This window comes from Pezoporus occidentalis, unplaced genomic scaffold, assembly GCF_034315485.1.
Source record: "Pezoporus occidentalis ecotype Australia unplaced genomic scaffold, CSIRO_AGI_Poc_V1 ctg12, whole genome shotgun sequence".
NCBI classification, from domain to species: domain Eukaryota; kingdom Metazoa; phylum Chordata; class Aves; order Psittaciformes; family Psittacidae; genus Pezoporus; species Pezoporus occidentalis.
Genome location: NW_026912994.1, coordinates 1,886,660 through 1,911,466, shown reverse-complemented (window position 1 = coordinate 1,911,466; position 24,807 = coordinate 1,886,660). Strand labels below are relative to the sequence as shown.

Genomic DNA, 24,807 nt, shown 5'->3' with positions numbered 1-24,807 from the left:
TGACCTATGAAAACAAGCACAGCTGAACTGAACGGTGGCATTTTCAACTCTAATCACGAGTTACTTATTCCAGCACCCAAAACAAAGCATGCTTTTCTCTTCTGTTTACCTCCATCTTTTAGTACCTCATCTAAGTCATTTTTAGTATTATCTGTATCAAAGTAATTTTAACTGCATTCAGGCCCCTCATCTAAACAGTCCCCGTTAATAGTTTTTCATATCCCTTTTGGCACCTTTAAGCTGCAGACTTCAAGGATACTTTTTGTTTGTTTGGGTTTTTGCATGTTTTTGTGGAGTTTTGTTTGCTTTTTAAGGTAGCAGACTGTGCTGAGGCAGAAGAAAGGATAAAAGCAGTCGCCGTCAGCCTGAGCTTAACTGGCTTTGAAGGGAACTGGTTTCGCTGGATGCCAGAAGGACCTGGAGGACGTCCCTGGGTTACACAAGGGAGAGGGGGAGAGGCGCAGCGGCTTCGTTTTAGGCTGAACCCGGAGCACCAGGCCCGGGGGGACACGTCAGCTCCCGGCTGACTGGAAAGGTGTATTTCTTACTTATACACTTGCAGGTGCCGGGCACAACCGGCCTCATGGTACCAAGCTGTGACACCACTCGCGTCCCTGTACTCCGGCCACACGGCGACCCAGCCGGTAGAGTACCTCGTTTACCCTCTCGAGCTGTCCTTGACAGAGCCGGAGAGTCTCTGGGACCAACCCACACCCCAACTTCACATCTCCCTGAGGTAAACACCCCAGCAGGCGGCTCTTCAGCAGCGCCCGTGAGGCGCTTCAGCCAGCCGTGAGCGCGGAAGGACAGCCTGGATATCCCCACCCCACGGAGGGCACCAGAAAGACAGGCACACGTATTCTCCGCTGCCGCGGCGTGGAACGCCGTTGTGCCGATCGGCCCCGGGGCGGTATGGCTCGCACCGCCCTCCGCCTCCTTCCCGTGAGCCTCTGCGCCCGGCCCGGGGGTGTCCGACAGTGGCACAAGATGGCGGCGGACAGCGAAGTAAGTGTTCTCCCCATCGCTTTCCCTGTGTGTTTCGTCGTGGCAGTCTCCCTGCTCATTGCTTCTCGTCCTTTCTCTCCGCAGCCCGAGTCGGAGGTGTTTGAGATCACGGACTTCACCACCGCCTCCGAGTGGGAGAGGTAGGTGCTGCCGCTGGTCCTGCTCCCGTCATGGCAGGGGGATAGCGGGTTTCTGCCGTGTCTGCCCTGGCCGCACCTGCCTACGGACCAGTCACCTGTGCCGCGGGAGGCCGAGCCGGACGATGCCCGTGGCACCCGGAGCCTCGTCACGGCTGTTCCGGCTTGTCTCTGCGGCCGAGGCTGAGGCTGTCACTGATGAGTTGGTTAAGAGGATCTAGCCAAGCTGTTCCTGAACTCAGACAAAGCTCTGGTTTGCTATCTGTTTGCAGGGGATTAGAATAAGCATCTAGAAGGCTTATGTGGTTTTTAAGTATCTTCCTGTTATTAAAATTGTCATCTTGCAGCTGAAGTCTTTGAAAGTTAACAGCATGCAAGAAAATTAAAGGTGAAGAGTGCTCTTATAGTCTTAACGTTATTTTTTTAAAGATGCTTTTTCAAGCGATGATGTTTTTGACAAAAGGAGATAGAGATTCTAAGAACTCTGTTTTAAATCAGAATTTAGTTTATAATTTTGTCATAAATGCATTTTGTCGGTTAATGGAGAAACAGGAGTGTGTGTTAAAAGTAATATGCTGCAATGCCAAGAAAAAAAAAATCCAACCCCCCCAAAAAAGTGAGATTCTATAACCACTTTAAGCATGCTCATAGCAGTTGCTAAAAGTGACTGTCATTTGAAATGTAAACATAGGAGGGCCATTTTACTTGTACAAGGAAGCAATTGTTCTGTTTTTATTCTGATAGTTTGTTGTTTTTTTTTTTTAATTGCTTTTTCTTTAGTTTTTTGGTTGGTTTGTTGTTTTGTTTTTAAAGGAATTCTATAGCAGGACAACATATAGCCTGCTTTTTAGGTAGCTGAATTATAATACAGGTTTACTGTTCAGCAAATGTTAATGCCTTTCCCTTCTCCCTAATAGATTTATTTCAAAAATAGAAGAAGTATTGAATGACTGGAAACTTATTGGAATTTCTTCAGGCAAACCTCTAGAAAAGGTCAGTTACTGCTTCTTTATTTTCTTTGGAATTTGGATTACTAACTAGTAATACATGTCTATTACATGTGTTGCTGTTTTCTTAGGTGTGGCAGATAATGATTTCTACTGGGGAATTTCACTTGTAAAAATGGCAATTTCACAGATGCTTGTAAATTTGTTGGTGGGCTATCTGCCAAACAGGTTATTTCCCTGATAAACCTGGATCTTCACATAGGGCCTAGTGATTCCTCCCCTTCACTCCCCCTTGTTTTGAATCTGGAAGTGTGGTTGAAACCCTTCTAAATGCTCTTGTGAGACCTCACCTAGAGTATTGTGTGCAGTTCTGGTGTCCTCAACATAAAAAGGACATGTAACTGTTGGAACAAGTCCAGAGAAGGGCCACGAGGATGCTCAGGGGACTGGAGCACCTCCCATATGAAGATAGGCTGAGAAAGTTGGGGCTGTTCAGCCTGGAGAAGAGAAGGCTGCGTGGAGACCTCATAGCAGCCTTCCAGTATCTGAAGGGGGCCTATGGGGATGCTAGAGAGGGACTCTTCGTTAGAGACTGTAGTGATAGGACAAGGGCTAATGGGTTAAAACTTAAACAGGGGAAGTTTAGATTGGATATAAGGAGGAAATTCTTCCCTGTTAGGGTGGTGAGGCACTGGAATGGGTTGCCCAGGGAGGTTGTGAATTCTCCATCCCTGGCAGTGTTCAAGACCAGGTTGGATGAGGCCTTGGGTGATATGATTTAGTGTAAGGTGTCCCTGCCCATGGCAGGGGGGTTGAAACTAGATGATCTTAAGGTCCTTTCCAACCCTAACTATTCTATGATTCTATGAAATTCTGAAGGAATTCTTTTGCCCTGTCATGTGCCTTTGTCATACCTCATATACATACAGTTGAGGTTTGCGTAGTTCTACTTGTGGCTCAGTATGCTTTACAAATTGGAGTGACTTTTTTTCAAAGTCTAATTAGAGCCTTTGTAGTGCTTTCTCAGTCCTGCAAAATGCAGAGGAAATTGCTGTGCTCTTCTGCATATTAGTGCAAATATATTCAGCTGCTCTGGACTGGATGTCTACTGTGTTTCCAGAGGAATTTTACAGTTCTTTATTTTAGTCAGGGTACAGAGAACTCGTGTTACCTAATAAACTACTTTTCAACCTTAGCTGTCAGTGTATTCCAGTGTGTCTTCTTTCCTAGACCAGACCCCTCTTCTTAATTCCTAGTGAGAAGGCACACTTTACAGATTAAAGGGTTGTCCAAGTTGGTTTGTTTTAGTAGCAGCATACAATTCTGTATAATGATGTTCTCTTCTTTTTTTTTTTCCATAGAAACTTGCCTGTGCTGACACACAGAAGTTTTGCAGATCATAGAAAAAAATTCATTTATCAGTGAAAGCATATTAAAAAATAAATATCGAGGTAGCATTTGCATGGAATGAATTAGTTATAGATAGAATCCTAGGTGGGAAACTCCCATCTTTGGGCAAAGTTGAGGGTGCATGTGCATAAGATGCAGAGTTGTGTATGAGAGGATTTATCTTCCACTTTGTTGCCATCTAATTCTGAAGACTTCTTTGGGAATATCTGGTCCTTGAAATGAACGTGATTATTGGTAGCATGGGTTTTAGCGTTCAGCTGCCTTCATAGTGAAGTGCTTTGAGAATTTTTTCTTTTTAAATTAAATCATGCTTAGCTATTTAGTAATAAATACTTAACTGCAGAAAAAGGTGTATAAATATTATAGATCGTGTAGGTAATATACTTTTTAAGGCTTATGAATGTTAGTGTAAATTTATGTGTTCAAATAATATCTTCTTTTTTATATGCAGGGTGTATACACCACAGGAACATGGGAAGAAAAATCAGATGAAATTTCATTTGCAGACTTCAAATTCTCAATTACCCATCATTATCTTGTACAAGAACCCAGTGACAAAGATGGGAAGGAAGAACTGGTGGAAGGTAGGTGATAGTTCTCTTATATACCTGTAAAGATATTTCGGAATGTGGAATTCACAGTGTGTTGATTTGCTTCTGTGTGAAATTTTCTGGGATCTGATGGGTGTGATCAGATGTTCTGCTATTAGTATGCTTTGTATTCAAAAAATTGCAAATATAATTTTAAGTCAGCTGAGAATGGATGCTGATGTTTTCTTGTGTATCAATTTCTTTTACAGATGCCCTTCCTCTGCCTATGCAGGACTTGCTGTGCATGAACAATGACTTTCCTCCTAGAGCTCACTGTCTAGTAAGATGGTATGTATGCTGCCTCTTATCTTTAATAGAAATAGGCATAGCAATGGAAAAATCTTTTTTGCTGACACAATCACTTGCAAGTTTTTTCCATCAAAAGTTAAAGCTGAAGTAAAATGATTCTTTGTACTAGACACAGGAAGGGAGTGTGAAAAAAGCCCACCATACTGTGCCTATCTTTTTTTTTTTTTTAATATCCCTCCAAAATGTTGTTGTTTTTTGTTGTTTTTTTTTTTTCTGAATTTCACACACTAACCAAGCTCTTTTATTTGTAATATTTAGATGTATTCTTAAAAGGAAAGGGTGCAGTACTTAAAGAAATAACCACCACCACATTCTTAGTAATGAAAATCTGTGGCACATTATAGCATTTTTCTAGAGAGATTGTCTTTGTGTATACATAGTTAAAGGTGTTATTACCATCAACTAAAAAAACCTGCAGGACTGATAGACCAGGAGGTCATCACATTATTTCGAGTACAGTGTTTGAATGCTATTGAGCTCTGTTACTTTGTGATTCGAGATTCTGCAGCATTCCACGCCCGCTTTGTTCTTGTTGTCTCTGAAACAGGTAATCGCATCAAAATAAAAGATTCTGCAATATGTTGGTGATAATTAAGTTACTTGGGTTAAAATATTTCTAAAAAACCCATTCCAGCTGGATTGCTAAAAACCAGGAATGTGTGTTTTTTCTCTCTCTTAAGGTATGGTTTACGTGAGTTTGTGGTTATTGCTCCAGCTGCAAATAACGATGCAGTTCTCAGTGAATCCAAATGTAACCTTTTGCTGAGCTCTGTTTCCATTTCGTTGGGGAACACTGGCTGGTAGGTGAAAGCATAAACCTTCTTACATGTCTGGGTAAAACTCTAGCATACTACTGTTGTGAGGAACAAGTATTAAATTGTTAGCAAAAGACATTCAGAGTTTGTTGTATTGGCACCATAATGTTGTTACAGAGGTTTTTTTCAAGTTTCCATGGGATTTTTTTTTTTTTTTTTAAGATTGAATCAATGTGCTGTTTATATTCATTATTGTTTAAAAACCTTAAAGGCTTTTAAAAACTGCTAGAAGTTGTTGGAGTAACAGGTATAATGTTTGGTAGTGGATTTCTTCCCTCTGTGTAGAAACAATAACTTTCTAATCTTCCTCAAAAAATATTTAGACTGAAAATTAGGTAACCGAAGTTCTGCATAGGGCTGTGCTTATGACAATTTGTTAGGCATTCCATTTAATGCTGAAGTTAATAGTATTTTAATTTGATTCCTATTGAGTGTTTTAAACTGTGTTGCACTAAGAGAAAATATATTCTAAAGAATATGGAATTAAGTTAGAATATTTACCTGGTTTTAGAGACTACAAGACAGTATGATGTTTTAAATAACCCGAGATATTAATATTTTGTAGTCAGGTACCAGTATTTGTGCAAATACATCATAAATGGCGGAGAATGTATGTTGGAGAATGTCAGGGTCCGGGAGTTCGAACTGACTTTGAAATGGTTCATCTTCGCAAAGTGCCAAACCAGTATACTCATTTATCAGGATTACTGGATGTTTTCAAATCCAAGATTGTAAGTTTGCTTGAATGTATGTAATCGATACAAAGCATAATTATTTTATTACCTGGTTGCTTTTAGGTTTACTTCTGTCTTGGGATTTTATTTTTTGTAAGGAAGATACTTCCACTGCTGATACCAATGAAGTCTTTTTCCAGATATTGCCAGTATCTAGTGATAAAAAGTGAAAATTGGTATGGGTTTAGTCTTTCAGTGTTGCCACATTCATTCATTTTTGTTTTTCACTGGCATGTGAAAAAATGTGTCCGTTTTAGTCTCCTTGTGAGAAAGCTCTCTTTCCTGCCCCCAAACAAACAATATTGCTATATAAAAGAAGGGAGGGTAGGAGTGGTGGTTTTTTTCCTATTTTGATACTTTGTAGCTGCCGAAGCTAAGTTAAGAGTAGTAACAACATGCTAAAATGTGAGGAGTCTGAGTGGACTGCTTATTTATGGAGTACTAGGGCTGACTGCGATGCTTCACAACTACTATTGGTAGTCAGCAGTCTCATCAAAATGGTGAGAAAAAGAAATCCTTAATGAGAATTTAATGCGTTCTGGGTCAGTTACTTTGGAATTACCAGTGAAATGGAACATATGAATGACTCGTGTATTTTACCTGTGGGTGTTGTGTTGAGCAATAACTTTACTAGTAATACTTGGGATATTGCAGTTCTGATAAAATTAGGTGTAAAACAAGCTATCATAACTAATCTGTGTTAAGGCCTGTAGTGTTTGAGATGATGTAGTCCTTACACTGATTTTTTTCATTACTCTTTTCAAGGGATGCCCTTTAACACCGCTGCCTCCTGTTAGCATGGCTATTCGGCTTACTTATGTGCTTCAAGACTGGCAGCAGTATTTCTGGCCGCAGCAGCCGCCAGGTAGGAGATTTGTGTCCTCAGAATAACTGAAGTTAAACAACCAGTGCTAAAGAGGATGCTTGTGTATCTTTCCAGAAGATTAAAACATTTTCTGCATTACTAGGAAAGGCTGCAGTTACAACTGAGTACCATCCTACTCCCTAAGATGCTTAAAACTGCTCTGAAATCATGTCTGGCTTATGATTGTAACAGGTGTTTTGGTTAGGGTTGAGCCTAGAAATATGCTTTTTTATTAGTATCTAGAGATACAGCAATACTTCTAAAATGGTAGTATCCTTTTGGAGAGAAAGGGGTGACTGCTTGTGGATCTGTAAAGAATTGTGCCCTGAATTCCTCAGGGAAACATTTGAATTCATGTTCTAGTAGGTACTAATGGGTCACAGGACTATTTTTCAATTATTTCCATAAAGTAAATGATTCTAATACTTCATTATGTAAGGGTATTAACAATGGGAAAATGTGTAGTTCTGAATCTGAAGTACATATACCAGGTTTGATAAGTTTATGCCATACTGGTGCTATTTAGAAAAAAGAGTGAGTTAGCTCACTTGGTACTCTTACAGTGAACTATCATATGCTTGCTTGGTGGTAACACTTTCTTCCTCAGCTATCAAGGATTTGTTTTTAACAGACTTATTTCTATATAGATAGCGTCAGAAAATATAGACAGCATCAGAAAATAAATTATAATCTTCTAGCTCATAGGTAAACAAATCTACTCTTGCTACATGCAGTTGTGGTTTTATGTTCACTGTGAAGAACTAGACCCATACATTATTATCATCACTCAATTAGCTCTTCTCAAATACAATCAAATAATTTGTCTTTTATCTTCTCTGAAGAAGAAATTATTGTAATTAAGTTAGCCAAATACTTTATCTGTTCTAATACCTCACTTATTTTATATATAAACAATTTGCCAGATGCATTTACAATCAAGGACCAGATGCTGTAATAATATTATTATAATGACATTGCAATGCATTATTACCCATTTAAATTTTTGTTCAGTGAAGGCTGTCTATTTTTAGATTATGTGTTTGAAGGATATAACATGAGAAGTGTCTGAGGATGCTGGGAGGCATCTTTAAGTATCTGAGATTACAAAGAATCTTCCAGATCATTGGGTTAAGTCTTTTCATAAAATTGTCAGCCTTTTAAAAGGAGTTGTTCTTTCACTCTTGCAGAGTCGTCCATGTGGAGTCTTCCTTTTCTGCTTGGAACTGATTTTTCTGCCTGAATATTTTTATGGCAAATTCGTGTCTGTTCTTGTACCAGCATTTACTCTTTAATGCTGCTTTTATAGATATCGTTGCCTGTATGAAGGGAAAACCCTTCCTTCAACACAGATACAAGAATTTTATCTGTCTTTTTGAGTGTCCTGTCGCATTATTACTTCTGGAAACAATTACTTTGTATGCTAGGATTGTGTTTTCATAGCTTTGTCACCTTAGCTGCTTAGCTGTTCTCTGGGCATCCTACATGCTACCATCTTTTTACTGCAAAATTAGGATGATAATGCTGCTTAAAATATTCCATAAATTCTATATGTATTGATCTGTCTTTAGATATAGATGCTCTAGTTGGGGGAGAAGTTGGAGGCTTGGAGTTTGGGAAGTTACCACTTGGTGCCTGTGAGGATCCTATTAGGTAAGATACGGGTTCAGAAAACTGAACTTCCTTAATGGATGACTTAGAGGTATGTTATTTAATTTTTATCTTATACAATTAGTATGTCCCTAGCAGATATTTAATTATTCAAGTACTTAAGAAAATCTGTATAAAATAGTGGTCAAATAGCAAATAAGACCTTTTGCAAAATTGTCTAATATTCAGCATTCCTGTTGGTGATAAATTTTTCACCATAAACTCAATTTATCTCTGAAACTGTTATACTGAAATATACCTTAACTGGAGATAAACTTTTAAAATTGAGTGCCTTCATTCAAGGGTTGAACCCATTCTTTTATTTTGATGTTTGTAGAAGACTTAAATTGACAGACCCTGTGAACTGAGTCATTACAGTCCCACCGTGTCATTTTCTTAACACCCCCATCACCGCTCAGCAAATCTAAAAATAATTTTAATGTATTAGACAGTGTGTAATGCTGTAGGCAACTCATGAATGTTGTTTTTTCCTCTATACCTGGATGCCTAGAACACAATGCACAATCTCTCCTTTTGTAGAGGAGTTGTGTGTATTCCTGTATGCCAGGTACTAGTAAAGGTTAGTTCAATCCTGGGTGGCATACTGTAGAATAACCAACAGGATGCATGCCGTGAGAAAACTAATTTCTGGATGATGCTGCAAAATGCATAAAGGAACTTAAATACAAACTATCACAATTACCTGTCAAGATCTTAACATTTTAAAGATTTAAATCTTGTTTTGTTTCAGTGAGCTTCATTTAGCTACGACATGGCCTCACCTAACGGAAGGTATAATTGTTGAAAATGATGTTTATTCGTAAGTATTTTGTCTGAATTGCAGATATCTAGAATGGTACTTTATTTGTTAACTACTCCATTTTAGTGATGTCTAAAGCGTTGTGCATGGCTTTGTGTGTGAAAGAGAGCACGTTTTGAGGTATGCTAGGGTCTGTTGATAGAACATTTCATTTGGGGAAACATTTCGGTGTGAGAAAATATTGTAATCTCAACAGAACATACACTTAATTTTTTAAGGTATATTTTAATACTAGACTTAAAAGTTTAGTGTATTGCATCTTTCTCGGTAAAGATGACACGGAAAGCAAAAAAAAATTAACCATTTGACTTTCATCTCCCAAAAACTATCATCAAGATTTTCTGCTACGTCTCCTAAAGAGGAAGGGCTTGTATCAGTGTATGCTGATACTTAAGAAATGGGGAGGGGGAAGTGGTTTATGTTTTCATTAATGCAGAAATTAGTTTTTAACATTAGTACACTTTCCAAAAAGACAACTTAATTGTAACTGAATTGTTCTCCTGTGTTTCTTAATCATATTATGTGTGTGCATGAGAACAGGGACTCTTGCTTGCATTTCAGTGTTTGTCATGTCAGGTAATGTAGTATGTATTAACGGCTTCCATGGGCTAACTGGCTCTGACATTATGTTTACTGAGAACTTGATACTCATCTCTTGCACACTTGTGAAGGTTGGTTGGTGGTTTGTTGGTTGTTTTTTTTTTTTGTTGTTGTTCTTTATTTATTATTTTTTTTCCTTCAAAGTGACCTGGATCCTATTCAAGCACCCCAGTGGTCCGTGAGAGTCAGAAAAGCAGATAACCCTCAGTGTCTGTTGGGTAAGACATCAGCATTCTCCATCTTCTCTTATAGCTTTTAAGCTATCCAGTTGTGAATTTAGGACTGAACTGTTGATTACCTAATGACTTATGCTTCCTCAATCCCCTTACTTTTTTGAGTGGACAGTATTTTGGGCTTCTTTTTCAAGATGAGCTTTGCAAAAAAGTTTCTGTTTTAAGTTATTCTGCATCTGTGTACTGTAAACGTCATTGCTGTTCTTACTTCACCGGATTCCAGAGAGTAAGCATTTACTGTGTGTTCTGTGAAAATTAGATTTCCTAGTATCTTTACATTTCATGAAGTGCCTTCTGCATATTTCCATTTCCTTAGCTGAATTGATCTGACAGGCAGGATTGGTACACTGGAGAGCTGTGCAGACAAATAGTATGCTGCAGAAGCTTCATCTTGCTTTGGGTGAAGTGGATTAAGCTGCCTGCAGAGCTGTGCTCTGGAGAGGTGGCTGGTAGCTGGTTAGGTGTGCATTTTCCTAAGCTTTAATCAGGTGGTTCAGAATAAATTTCTGTGTTCTTTCAAATGAAAAGATAAAATTTAGAGTCCCTCGGGAATCAGTTTGAGAGTGAGCGTACTGCTCAGTGATATTTTTAATAGAGCTGCTGAGAAACAAAGTTTTTTTTTAATAGGTGACTTTCTCACTGAGTTCTTCAAGCTTTGCCGTCGGAAGGAGTCGACTGATGAGATACTCGGGAGGTCTGCATTTGAAGAGGAAGGAAAAGGTAAAACTAAAATCTTGTTGATTTGTGTTACTTGGTTTTAATTGTTTCATGTTTTATGTTCCCTATCCCCTTCTGACTTGAGATCTGTCAGCATTTATATTTAAAACTCTTAAGCATTTTCTGTAATACTCCTAGGCATTTTCTGGTCAGTGCTACTTGGTATAAGGTCTCATGAAATCTAGGTAAGCTTAGCTCCCAAAGTCCCAGAGGACTTTTGCCTCTGTTACAGTTGTTGTGGTCTTCTGTTTTTTTATTTCCCTGACTGGAAAACTACAGTTTGAAATTTGACTAGTGTGTATTTTTGTATTTTTTAAACTGTTTTTCTGCTTTTCGAAGTACAGCATGTTGCATGTTTTAACGGTTTAAAAAGTCTTCTTAAAAATCTTCTGTTTGAAAGGCTGTGCTGACATACTCTCTATTTTAAGGAATTTTAAGGGGAACCCCCCCCAGTGAACCAGAATTATCTGATCAACAGTTCAGACTTTATACCAACAGTGTCAATACTGACATCCTTTTGATGTTTGTGTCCCATTCTTTTGCTTTTCTTGCTGTGTATAGTGAACATTCCCTTCCTTCCTGCCTCGTTGCCTTTTCTTCCCTCCAAATAAGGCCTGTATGAATGTATTTTCTTTGGTTATACTTGGTCTTAGTTTTGAAATAGCTCACTAGTTATCTTAAAAAGGTATTATGATGAGTAGGGTATCTGTTACTTCCAGTACTTGACATACAGGCTCTTTAGCCCTCTTTACCTCTTAATTCTCTTGAAATGTTTGCCAAGATGAGGCTATTCAGGCTGCTGGTAATTATTAATTTAAATTTGTCCGCCCTCTTTTAGAATCTCTCTTACAATAAAATAATCACTTTTTAAAGGTTACCAGCAGCAACTCTGGAAAAAAATGTTTTGACTACTTTATCTTAGGACTTTAAAACAGAATTATGCTTATACCATGTAAGGTCATACATATGTAGTGATTAATACTAGGTTTAATTAAGGCTTATTTGAAGCTTTACCATATGCTTGAGCAATCTTTGTTACACAATACCAATGAATTCATCGTAGGTATAAACAAAGTTTAAACACTGGCTCTTCAGCAGGCTTTTGCTGATACCCTGCCAGTAATTTTCTGCAAGTATGCAGTGCTATTACTGTAGGTGGCAGGAGCAATACAGCCAACTCAGTTTAGACTTCATTCAATAAATTAAATCAAGGGCAGTCTGTGTCTTCTTTATGACTTCATTCTGCTTTGTGGATAAGAATATTGGCTATGGAATGTGACAGCACAGGCATGTAGCTCTGGTAACATGGTGTTAAAAATCAGTACACGATAAACAGACTGGATATGGCAGGTGAATGTTTAGAGAGAGAGGGTCTTGTCGTGTTATGTTTTGATTGGTTTTATTTTATTTTATAGAGGTTGCTGATATTACCCATGCTTTGTCGAAGCTCACAGAGCCAGCACCAGTCCCAATCCATAAATTATCAGTCACAAATATGGTTCACAGTGCAAAGAAAAAAATTCGCAAACACAGAGGTGTAGATGAATCACCTTTAAACAATGAAGTTCTAAACACTATTCTTCTGGTAAGTGAGCTGGCCATGCACATCCAGTTCATTTAAAACATGTATTTCATGCTTCCACTGATGCATTTTTTTTGTCCCTGCCCATGGAGGGGGGTTCAAACAAGCTGATATGTAAGGTCCTTCCTAACCCTAAACCATTCTGTCATTGTACAGTTTCGCTTGTCATTTGTAGCAGAATTATAAATTAAAGTGTTTGTCCTTTCCATTATTTGAATTGCCTTTATCAGCTTCTTGAAACAGCCAAGGTTGTTACCATTCTTTTCTGTTTAAGTGGACAGGAAATGAACTCTGCTGACAGTTTTTAATTAAAAGATTCCTGGTATGTAACCAGCAGTAGCTTTATGGAGAAAGTGGGAAAAGCAGGGAAAAAAAACTGATGGAAGTTTGGATTTTTTTTTTTTTGTTTTGTTTATTCAAGTTCTTATTTCCTGATGCTGCTGACAAACTTGCAGATGGATTTGAAAGCAGAATTAATACTTCAGCAGGAAACAGTCCTCCTTCAGAGAGTGAAGATTATGTAAGTTTAACTGACTAGCACTCATGAGAATGAGAATGCAGTTTTGAGTGTGTTCATACAGACTCTGCTGTGGTTGTCCTGTCTTGTAAGAGAGAATTTTTGGAAAGAGAATCTTTTGGTAGTAATTGTGGGGTTTTGTTTTTTGTTAGTTAGCCACTTGTATTGACAAACAGGAAAGATCATATAACGTTGGAAAAATGCCATTGTTCCTGTATTTTCTGCTTTGTTTTATTTTTTACATAGAATCTCTTCAGTCAGTTTAAATCTGCTCCTTCTGATAGTCTGACTTACAAGCTAGCTTTATGTCTTTGTATGATAAACTTCTACCATGGAGGAGTAAAAGGAGTAGCACACCTTTGGCAAGAATTTGTGTTAGAAATGCGCTACAGATGGGAGAACAACTACCTTATTCCAGGGTAAGACTTTTTTGTCGCTGTTGTGTCACAGAAAATATTCTCTCTTTCAACAACAGGGCGAGTTCACTATGACTTACGAAGCATACCAGCTTGTTTTCCAAGTTGCAAATGTTATTCTCTATTTTTACCACCCTAAAACTAGAAAGGGTAGAGAGTAGGGAAAAGCACCTGTGCCTTCCTTTGAAAACTTCACAATGCTTGGGAAAGCTCAAGGTAAAGAACTCATTCACTGTGTGAATGAGGGTGGAGAAAAAAACCCAGAGTTTATCCAAATGCTTGGATTCCAGTTCGTATTATTTAAATACAAAGGAAGTAACTGATTTGGACAGAAACACCTTAGCTTTGTGGTGGTTTCTCCACTTTTCTAAGGAAGCTGTTCCAAGTTCCTGCTGGTGTAATAGCCTTTTCAGGCAGCTAATGCTGTCTCAAGTATTCCAGCCCTTCCAGGTTATGTCTGCTGTAGTAGAGCTTGTTGCAGACTGAATGAGGTATTCTGTCAAGATAAGGCATCAGTGTAGAGCAGAAATACATCCTTTTTTAATGGGATGGACTGGCCATTTGTTGACTAGTTTGTACTTCTAGATAGTTACACTAAGGGATAAAATAGAAGCTGAAATATATACAGATCACCCTACTGTATCACTGCAGATTTAAAAGTAAAGTCAAAGGTGCTTAATTTTTCTTTGAAAACTTTCAAACGATAGACTGACCAGGAATGCAGAGTGTGTCTGTTCCATGCCAGTGTGAATGATCTCTGAGTTTCAGAAATGACCTCTAGAAAATAAATGTAGTTTAATCTCTGGGCTTGTTCAGTCTCTAGCTTTTCTGCTGAGAACATAGAAGAGCTGCACATTTGAAATGGTGGGGGTGGGTTCAGTGTGGATATTTGTCCCTCTTTTGTATTTCATATGATTTAAGACCACATATGTGTGAAAGATCCAACTTTATAATTGATAATGGTTACACTTCTACCTTTTATTAGGTTAGCTAATGGCCCTCCAGATCTGAGATGTTGTTTACTGCATCAGAAACTTCAGGTAAATATCCCAAATTTAAGAATGATTTTTCTTTTTCCTAAGGAAACTGTCAAATTCATAGCAATTTTTAGCTAAATATGTTGTTGCTGTGGATTTAATTATGCTTGTATTCTTGGGTCTGGATTTCTTGGGAAAATACTATAGCAACAAGTTCAATATAATTGTCTTTTAGAATTGTAAGAAATTTCTGGGGACTCAAGTTTTTCTGACCTTGGTTCTTGGTTTTTTGTTTTCCCCCCTTTAACTTGTTAGATGTTAAACTGTTGCATTGAAAGAAAGAAAGCAAGAGATGAGGGGAAAAGGGGGAGCATGTCTGATCGTTCACCTGGTGGTACTTCTGGTGATGCTGGAAAAGGAGCAGACCACTCTGGAGATAATCCTGATAAGGAAAAAGAAGTTGGCAAATCTTGGGAATCGTGGAGTGACAGTGAAGAGGAATTTTTTGAATGTCTAAGTGACACAGAAGATCTTAAAGGAAATGGCCAGGAAAATGGAAAGAAAGTAGGAGCAAAAGAAGGCAACAAAGAGCCTGTAAACGTAAAACCAGAAGGTCGTCTGCATCCGCATGGGAAGCTGACACTGCTGCATCCAGGAGAGCCTCTCTACATTCCAATAACTCAGGTTAGGTAGCAAGAGCTGAGCCAGATGCGCAATATGACTCTCATACAGTATGGCTTATACCTAGGATTGTGTAATTGTATGTAGTTTGCAGATTATAGCTTTATCTGTTATTAGAATTGCTAAGTATTTTTGGCCTAAGGTCTTGGCTTCCATTTTTAAAACTTGAGGTTGTTAAATTGAAATCTCACATGCTCTTTTTTTTTATTTGAGAATGGGTCTTTTTACCAAATTTCACTCAAAACAATTCTTTTTAAAACATGACTTAAGCTGTCTTGCTTGCCTTAAATTTAGGTTTCTTTTTATTTCCAGCTCTCAAGGCATTTTCCATCATCTCCTTACTTTATTTCCTGTAAAGTAGGAACTGCTGTGGGCCTTCCACCCTGAAGATTTCTAGCTAACTGACTAGAGTATTGGGTCAGATTTGCTGCTACTTTCTCAACTCTTATCTAAAAGCCGTAGTCATCAGGTTTTGGTACCATTGTCTAAAGCAGGTTTATCATCAAACAAGTAGAACTATTACCTGATACAGACTTTCTTGCAGAGTGACTAGAGATGAAATAGGAAGTGCTGGCATCAGAGGAAGTCATTTGGAGTCAGTGTGCATGGAAAATACAGTATTTTTCAGTCACTTGGGAAAAATTGTTTTTAGTGAATGTTGCTTTGAGTGGGCAAAAGCATGAGCACAGTGTAGGCAGGCAAAATAGTGTCAATTAATTACATGCTGACAGTGGCAACAACAAAAATTCTACATTGCTTTAGGTGGATTTTTATCCATCTCAACAAAACAGTATCAGTCAAATGCTTCCTGCACTTGATCCAGATTTTGGCATTTTAACAGTTACGTCATACTCCAGTTGTTTCTTTTTAGCTTCTTTTTTTTGTTTAGTGTCATCTTCAAATGCACAGCTTTAGGATAAACAATTTAAGCATAGAAAATTATGGTTATTTCCCTTGAGTACAAATAAAGTTGAATGAACTTTTGGTGACAGGGAGCTTTCCAGTCTCTTTTCCTTAATAAGGGCTAAGTCTCCAAGAGGCTATTTGTAAACTGTTTCCATGTTACAGGAACCAGCGCCCATGACTGAAGATTTGCTGGAAGAACAGTCCGAGGTACTGGCAAAACTAGGGACATCAGCAGAAGGTGCTCACCTTCGGGCACGCATGCAGAGTGCCTGCTTGCTCTCAGATATGGAGTCTTTTAAGGTACTACTACTTAAAAATTTTGTGAGACTGCTTTCTTCTCAGACTCTTGCTCATGTTGAACAATTTGGAAGGTTTTTCTGACAGATGTTTTTTGGTTGGTTTTTATCCTCCATAAAAGTTTCATAATAGTTTAAATTGAAACTAAAACCCTACTGATAAAACTGTTAGAACATGTCAAAGTCTATCTAGCCTGTTACACTGTAATGTTCCATTAAATATGCAGAATGTCTGTGGGAAGGGAAAATCACCAACAAAACTTACAGCTGAAAGATTGGGAATTGGAAACTTGGACAAACACATGCCAGATAATGTCAGAAGAAAACTCTGCCTTAGAGTCCTGAATCAACATCACATGTACCTGCATCCCACAGCCTTGTAGATTTCCTTTAGTGTCTCTCTTACCTGTATCTAGTTCTAAATGCACCTTTAATCAGACTTCAAAAGGTTAAAATGTAAAGCTGGTAAAATAAAAAAATCTATTGACACATAATTCTGTATTTGGATTTGGGGAGGTGGACATAATTTTTATGTATAGTTGAAGTTGTTTTGTTCAGTAAGAAGGGTAAGTTACTACTATTTAGAAGTTTTATACAGCTGTTCATCAAACCGGACTAGCTGTGGTTTTGGCAATTTGCTCCATTTCTTTTCTGAGCTCTGCAGAGGGAGCTAAGAGCATGTAACACTGTTGTCATCAAAGGATCTCAGAACTCTAAAAGAGATTGGAGGTTTTGTCATGAAATTATATATATATTGTTGCTAATTATTGTAGTGTTACTCTGTAGTAAAAGGATACAGATGTACTGTAAAGTAAGTATAACGACAATCAGTTTAACAGTGACATGTCAGATATATGTAGGAGTTTTATTTCTATGGTGCAAGTGATCTGAAAACTCAAAATAAGAATATAGAACCATAATCAAAAGTGGAAGTGAGTTCTTGATAGGAGCATGGAGCAGAAAACTTTTTCCTTTTATGTTCTAGACCAATGGATGGTTGTATTTGTGTCAACATTGCATCTATGAGAAATGAAGTTGGTTTTGATAGGGGGAGATTTATTTTTTTAAGTTCCTTTTTGAAGAAGAAAAGGTGAATTTTGTTACTGGAGTGTTACAAGGTGGAAAGTCAGTGCTGAAACCATATTCATGCAGCCCAATATTTCTTTTAGTCTCAGGCTGTTTTTATCTAAGTCTTTAACGTTATAAGCTTCTACACTGAAACAATAGTGAACATTAATATTTATTGTATGTCAGGTACCAGACAGAAGCTTGCCTTAGGATTATAATTTTGATATTGCCAGAAGAAGGTTTCTTTGGTTTTGTTGATGGTGTGTGTTTTACCCCTTGCTGTCATCTTGATTTATGCTTTATTCCTTCACCCTCCCAGGTCTGGTGTCTATAAGCCGAATTCCCAGAGTTTTTGCTTCTAGCCTATGCTCTGCCCACTGAACCCTACGGCTTTCTATAAAGGTTATCCTGGCTTTATGGACTTTTTCAGACACAAATTTTATCTCTTCATTCCAGGCAGCTAATCCTGGCTGTTGTTTGGAGGATTTTGTGAGGTGGTACTCCCCTCGGGATTACATTGAAGAGGAAGTGGTTGATGAAAAGGGGAATATAGTAATTAAGGGCGAGCTGAGTGCCCGAATGAAGATTCCCAGCAACATGTGGGTGGAGGCCTGGGAAACAGCCAAACCAGTTCCAGCCCGGAGGCAGAAGAGACTCTTTGATGACACAAGAGAGGCAGAGAAGGTAAAAAATGTTCATGGCTATTGATAGTCTGATCTGTAATGCTTATAAGAGCCTTTTTTTTTTTTTCCTCTTGGAAGACTTAAACAATAACAAGTTGTTGCATTATATTCTTGGAGTTATTAAACGGATTTGTACATGGCTTAGGGTTAGAAATTCTTAGAACATGGTTCAGAAATTCTTGGTGCTGTACAACAGTATGTTTGAAATAATCTAAAGTGGCATATTCACAGTAATTCATAAACTGTATTAGGTATTTCTTTGAATTACTAGTAAATAAACCACGTTTTTATCTGCATGTATGTGATGGGAAGCAAAAGTGTTCCTAAAATATAGTTTAGTTTCATTCTAACCTTTTGGGACTACAATCAATCACAGAATTCATGTAAAACTCTGTATTGAGTCCTGTCTTACAATGGTGCTCCTTTCTTGTGAATTCTTTGCTGCAGGTGCCCATCTTTTGTAGTTAACCTTATCTTTGGGAAGTAGTTTTGATGGCTAATATATAAAATATTCTAATGTTCTAGGTGCTTCATTACCTTGCAGTTCAGAAACCAGCTGACCTTGCAAGGCATCTCCTGCCTTGCATCATCCATGCAGCTGTACTCAAGGTAAAGGAAGAAGGTAAATGATGTTTAATAAATTATCAAGATATTTTAGGGTGAACACTGGTGCAGTAATTACAACTTCTTTGTTTCTTTTCCTCCTCATAGAAGCACTAGAAGATATATCTTCAGTTAAGAAGATTATTAAGCAGATAATATCCCATTCCAGTAAAGTTCTACGATTTCCCAGTCCCGAGGACAAGAAGTTGGAAGTAAGGCTTTTGTACAGGCTGGGGCTGAAAACCAAATAGGTATTTACACTGTTCCCAGGAGTGCTAAAAGAACAGCTTTCTAATTTTTTGTTTTATGAAACTCTTGCAGGAAATCATTGCGCAGATCATGAGCGTGGAAGCAGTCATTGCCAGGGCCAGGTCTCTGAAAGCAAAATTTGGGGTAGAGAAATGTGAAAATGAGGAGGAGAAAGAAGATCTGCAAAGGTGACTGATTCCCCGTTTCTCCTACCCTCCAGAAATACTGAGGAATGCTATTTAGTAACTCCAAACATTAGCTGTCCCTGTCCCTAGGCTACCTAGAGACGTTAGGTGTGGGTATCCTAAATGCTCCTCTTAAGTAACCATCTCTTTGACAACATCTAATACAGATTGTTTTAATGGAATTTGTTTTTATCCTGACAATCCTGGGGATTTCATTTATATTTTTTCATGTATGTGTAAGGTATACTTAATGAACTTTGTTACAGAAGAGGTAAAATTAGAAGGACTAAGGATTTAGTATTTTTCATGAGTAACATGGAATGAAATAGCCCCCCCAAGTTACATTTTCTTACAATATTTCTTACATTTTCTTATTGAAACACACTACGTGGAACCATGTGAATGACAAGCATCAAGTCATGTTTCACTGCTTCACTGCCTGCTGACAGATTATTTACTTAGTGCTGAAGATGACTAATACGTAATTGTAAAAAACCCATGTTAACTTCTCACTGCTGTGCTGGGGGAGGGATGACAGGGAGAGATGGCATTTTAGTAGCACATGTTGGGAGTTCAGAGGAGTGATGTCTGACCAAAGTAAGATCTTTATGCTCAAAAAAATCTTGTCGTGTTGTTTTGGACTGTGTACCCTGCAGTGATGGGGGTAATCAGCTTCTTGAGAGTAGCCATAGAATCAGAATTGTTTGGTTTGTAAGGGACTTTGAAGATCATCTGGTTCTGTACCCCTGTGCCACAGGCAGGGACACCTTCCACTAGACCAGGTTGCTCCAAGCCCCGTCCAACCTGGCCTTAAACACTTCCAGATATGGGGCAGCCACAGTTTTTCTGGGCAACCTGTTCCAGTGTCTCACCACTCTCACAGGGAAGAACTTCCTTCTAATATCTAATCTAAATTTCCCCTCTTCCAGTTTTAAAGCGATTTCCCCTTTCCTGTCACTATCTGCTCATGTGAAAATTCCCTCTCCAGCTTTCTTGTCATCCCCCTATATGGCTGACAGCGTGAAGGCTTGTCATGTTGAATTTAGACATCTGCATTAGGAGCCTGGGTTCCATTTAGTTGAGAGGAGGTGGCCTTTCAGAGCCTCAGCTGCAGCCTGGCTCTGCCTGCTGCTGGAGTTGCACTGCAAGCAGCCCTGTAATTCTGTCTTTCCTGACCTACGTGGGAGGCTGCTTTGTTCAGCTTAGATTTGACCTACATTAACTGTGAAAGAAAGCAGCTTGTATTAGCATGAACAAATGCAATAGGAGGGAACCAAGTGAAGGCTGAGGGAGGTGTCTTCAGGGCAGAGGGAAACGAGTAAAGGGATGAAAAGGTGGCAATAGTGTTTGGGTGGGATGCTGAGCAGTAAACATCAGGGGTTTTCTCCTTGCGCTTTTTAGAGCAGAGAACTTCTGTGAATGTCTACCAGTTCTTGCTGGGTACTGGGTGGAGAGTTCCTCACAGGAAATAGTTCTGGTTTTAGATGAGCAAACTAGATACAGCTGAGAATTAAACAGTTGTTTTTTCTTCTCAATAACTTGTACAATCAGATTTGTAAACTGTCTCCTGGAGCAGCCAGAAGTGTCAGTTGTCGGTGCAGGAAGAGGACCTGCTGGCTGCATTATTCACAAGCTGTTCGTGAATGCTCAGAGGGTAAGGGCAAGCTTGATTGTTTTGCTGACACCTCTAATTTCAGCAGTATGAGGCAACAACTTATCATATGATGCCAGTTTATTTTGTCTGCATATATGCATGTATTGTCATAAATGTGCTTGAGGGTTTTTTTTGTGGTATTCAGCATGATTTTGGCAATAATGGAACCTTACAGGATGAAAGAAGTGACCTGGGATGTCAGACACTTAAAGCCAGCTGGGTAGATAGAGGTACCATTAATGTTTGCTTTACTTCAAATGGTGACATCAGGAATGCTATTATGGCACAAATTTCTGCTTTGCTCCAGTTACATGGTATATGCAACATCACAGCAAGAACAATCAAGTGTGTTGATTGTTTCACATAGGAATGTAGAGAAACATGTCATAATACTCAGTATTTTAGGAGTAACTTTTTAACTAAGGCTTACACTTGGAATACTTGAGATTTCTTCTGTGGAAACCAGGGTGCCTTGGAAGTTTCAGGCTCTTTTCAGTACAACTTTACATTCAGTTTACACACTGCCAGTGTCACACCTGTTTTCTGGAAACCCTTTCCCAGATGACATTGGTATATTCCTTTCTCTCTTAAGCAGTCTTTGTAAAAATTAGCTCTAAATTACTGATTTCAAAACTTCTTGGACTGCATTAGCTGCCAGTTTCTGTCAGAATTGCACCTTCTCATAGCATCAGATTATCTAACTAAAATTTCACTACTAGTAGTAATAAAGATAGCATAGTGTTGTTGCAGGCATCTTAGAGCCTGAAATTTCATATGGAAATCATTGCTGTAAAAAATGTCATTTTTTAAACACTTTCAAGGTATGGATGCTTTTATAATAATCTGTGTTTTGCAACTCATCTTAAAAAGGACCATTCTGAAAACAGACCATAGTTATTTTGAGAAATGGAAATCAGAACATTTGTTTTATCTCTCTAGTCTTTATGGAAAATGTGGTTGAACACCTCAACATGTCAGCCAGCCATACTTAGGCTTCTCTGTGGAGCCCGAGATAGGCCCCTCTGTGTGCATGTGTATGTGCTTGCCTTTTTAATATTGAGGCATTCTGGTTTTAAAACTGAGTAAATGTTTCTAGCATTTATGCTTGATAATGTAAATTTCTAGGGTTTTATCTTGTTTGAAACATCAGTAACTAAGGCTAGGTTACAGGTACTTATCACTAGGAGCTGGTGGCTCTTAATTAAGCCTTCTTAGTGGGACAGGAACAAACTTGGTACAAAACCCACCTCGTGTTTCATCTACCATGATTTATTTTAGAAGAGAGTTGTTTGGTAAATAGAAGTTGAATTATTTCCATGTTCGTTACATTTAGAACCTGGAGTGTTCTCCGAGTTGTGTAAAATTTGGTGTATTATCAAATCTTCTCAGGAAAATTGTGATAGCAAGTGCATGTTCTTGGGAGTAGAGTGCATGATGTCTCTTAAACCTACAATCTCCTTCTAGCCTCTTGTAAGTCACCTCTGACTTGCCTTTGTTTCTGTCTTTCATCACTGGTTCTTTTCTCATCCCCTTCCAAGCTGACTGAATCTTCTGATGAGGTAACCGACTTTGTCCCTCGTTTCCCACTCATCTTCCCTAGCTTCATAGAGTTGAACCTTTTGGTAGATAAAGTACAGCAGCCTGAGTTAGTTTGTACCATTGTTTACATATTAAGCATAAAAATAGTTCTGTGTTTCCAGAATGGTTTTTCCTCATTCACAGACTTATTTTTAGAGCCTATAAGGTAGTGAAAAGAGAGAGAAAGCTATAAAAAACCAAAACCCAAACCAAAGTAATTTCTTTAAGTGAACATTAACAATTTCTGATGCTGAAATACGTGGTGATGCCCTTTGTATTCTTCTGTTGCCATCACTGTATTTTGTTACTTGAACAGCCAGATGTTTTGGCAGGGAGGCAGTGACGGACAGGACCTGCATGTTGCAGTTTGGATCCCAGCAACTACTGAACTTTTTGGACAGAGATGCAGAGAGGTTTGAGGAAGAACTGGGGTCATTGCATGAAGAAGTGTAGCACAGGGAGCATCTTCTCCATTGGTTTCCTGGAACTGTTCCTGCACAGGCCACAGAGCTGAGCAACACCGGGTCCTGCTGTTCCTGGGGAGCACAGAGGGGTTGCCAAGGGGCTAGGAGGGATGTCCAGTGGGCTCTGCCACACTTTGGTGCTGCTGCCAGTCTTGAGTTGTGTGCCTGTTAGGGTATGGGGGTGTATACTTATGTACATATTATTAGGGAATGTTTACTGGACTGGCATGGAGCATGCTAGCCCTTCTTCCAATATTCAGACTTCAGTGTTGCTGCTTGCTAGCTGAGGCAATGAGTGTCAATGGAGATTGGTGCAGTGTCTCACTTGGTCTGTAGTGTAATTTTGGCAAGCCTCTATCTGGTCATGGAAAGCACCTATCCAAGTAGTACTCTGAGTCTGAAACGGCAGGTGACCGTTTATCAAGACTGCAGTGGTGGCACTGTTTTTAGAATGAGGCTGGCTTGGCCTTGTGCAGCCACATGGGCTAAGGAGAGAGCCCTGATTGTGAAGGGGTCATTTTGTCTGATCAAACCCGTTGCTTCATGATGCCAAAAAAACAGGAGCTTGATCTGGGCTGAGCTTCACCATCCACACATGGAATTTCTTCCATTTGGCTGTGTGCAGTTTATTTCTTGACATCCCATTAGTGTCTTGCTCTGTGTACACCTAGCACCTTCTGATATGTTTGCCATTTCTAACCTTCCTCTCTTCCCTCTTAAGAGACACTTTCTGAATCCTAATGTTGCGAGACAGCTTGCCCTGTAGTTACACCCCTGCTCTTACTTAAGCTTTCTGCAGTGCCTCCACCTGATGAGGACTTGAGGAGATCAGGTCCAGCAGAGGAGCGACGACCCAACACAGGGGGTGTTGCAGACTTCCCACCACCTACAGGCCGGGAGGTGATTCTGCGTGCGACTGTCCCCCGCCCAGCCCCATACTCCAAACCCCTGCCCCAGCGCATGTACAGTGTGCTGACCAAGGAGGACTTCCGACTTGCAGGTGCCTTTTCAGCAGATACAACATTCTTCTGACGGCTTGGGCTGCGGTCATCTTATGTGTCTTCACAAGCAGCACACCCTTAGTTTTCCTTTGGGGAAAAGGAACGTTGCAAATTGACTGGCTTGTGGTGAGGAGACAATACAGTCATTGTTACAGAGTGTCATATTCCCAAGAACAGAACTGAAGTTGACAGTGAAGGATGCCTGTAAGCAGCTCTTAAGTTGGAGGTGTGGAATGGCTTCATGAGTAGTTCTGATCAGATCTTTGGGGATGAAAGCTTTGCAATTTCCTCTCTGTCCAAAGGGAGTCATTTTATTTTGCATTAGCTAAAGGACATGAATGGGCTGTATGCAAATACTGCATCTTGAAATTCATGATGTGCTGCTTTACAGTTCTTAATCAGACTTTATCAAGTGACAGTAGTAATTACTTAAATTGATGTGCAAATACTAAGTCATTTGTATTTATTGCTAATCATAAGTATTGAGCCCAGTATTATTTTGGTTAATCACGAAGTTGCAAGTGCTTCTACAGTAGCCTTATTTCAAGTATACAGTACGTTCTAGTTCATGCTAAACTCTCCTAGCAGCGCAGCAGTTGTCCAAAAAGATCTTGTCTTCGGCACTTCTCCCAGACAGAAATAAATAGATCTGGGGCCATAAACCTGATGTGGTGAGGTGGATCACCTGTGGTTTTGAGTACTTTATGCCCTTCCCTGCCTGTGAGGGGCAAAGCTGGACACAAAGGTCAGGCATGGAAGTGTTTTACTGCAAGCAACTTGCTGGTATGTACAGAGTCCATTGAAATGCAGTATGTGTCTCTGATCTGATATGGTGAGATGATTCTGTGTCCTGCTGGAAAATAACCCCAGTGGATATTGTGTAAATACTACCTTGTGTATGTGCCAATGTTGCTTGGCAAAAGATCAGCATCACTTTACAAACTGAAATGTAAAACCAGCTACAGTATTGTTGACATTACTGAATAAATCCAAACTTAGTAGTGGCTCGCAGACTTCTTTGTGCACCAGCAATGATTTGTTCTAAATGTTTTTTAAATGCCATCCTTGCATAACTTGACCTAGAACAGCATTGTTTATGACTGTGACTACATTAAGTA

General features: G+C 39.1%; 2 protein-coding genes across 5 annotated transcripts in view; one reads left to right on the top strand and one right to left on the bottom strand.

Annotated features, from left to right (window-relative positions):
- Positions 1-24,807, bottom strand: part of ZRANB3 (zinc finger RANBP2-type containing 3) — a 494,211-nt gene that overhangs the window by 414,175 nt on the left and 55,229 nt on the right. The window lies entirely within an intron of this gene.
- RAB3GAP1 (RAB3 GTPase activating protein catalytic subunit 1) lies at positions 573-24,702 on the top strand. 4 transcript variants are annotated; one of them, XM_062605950.1, is made up of 25 exons: positions 573-736; positions 1,090-1,145; positions 2,060-2,135; positions 3,951-4,083; positions 4,299-4,377; positions 5,079-5,198; positions 5,779-5,944; positions 6,713-6,812; positions 8,381-8,462; positions 9,211-9,279; positions 10,024-10,097; positions 10,740-10,832; positions 12,245-12,414; positions 12,833-12,931; positions 13,175-13,347; positions 14,330-14,384; positions 14,637-15,005; positions 16,071-16,208; positions 17,729-17,956; positions 18,481-18,577; positions 18,667-18,770; positions 18,880-18,995; positions 20,544-20,646; positions 22,185-22,205; positions 23,478-24,702. In XM_062605950.1, exons 1-25 carry the CDS (start codon positions 584-586, stop codon positions 23,718-23,720), a joined length of 3,117 nt encoding a protein of 1,038 aa, XP_062461934.1. In that variant the 5' UTR covers positions 573-583; the 3' UTR covers positions 23,721-24,702. The 4 variants fall into 4 exon arrangements, 3 of the variants coding, with proteins under 3 accessions (XP_062461934.1, XP_062461942.1, XP_062461947.1); XM_062605958.1 differs by lacking the exon at positions 573-736 and adding an exon at positions 889-1,005; XM_062605963.1 differs by lacking the exons at positions 573-736; positions 22,185-22,205 and adding an exon at positions 889-1,005.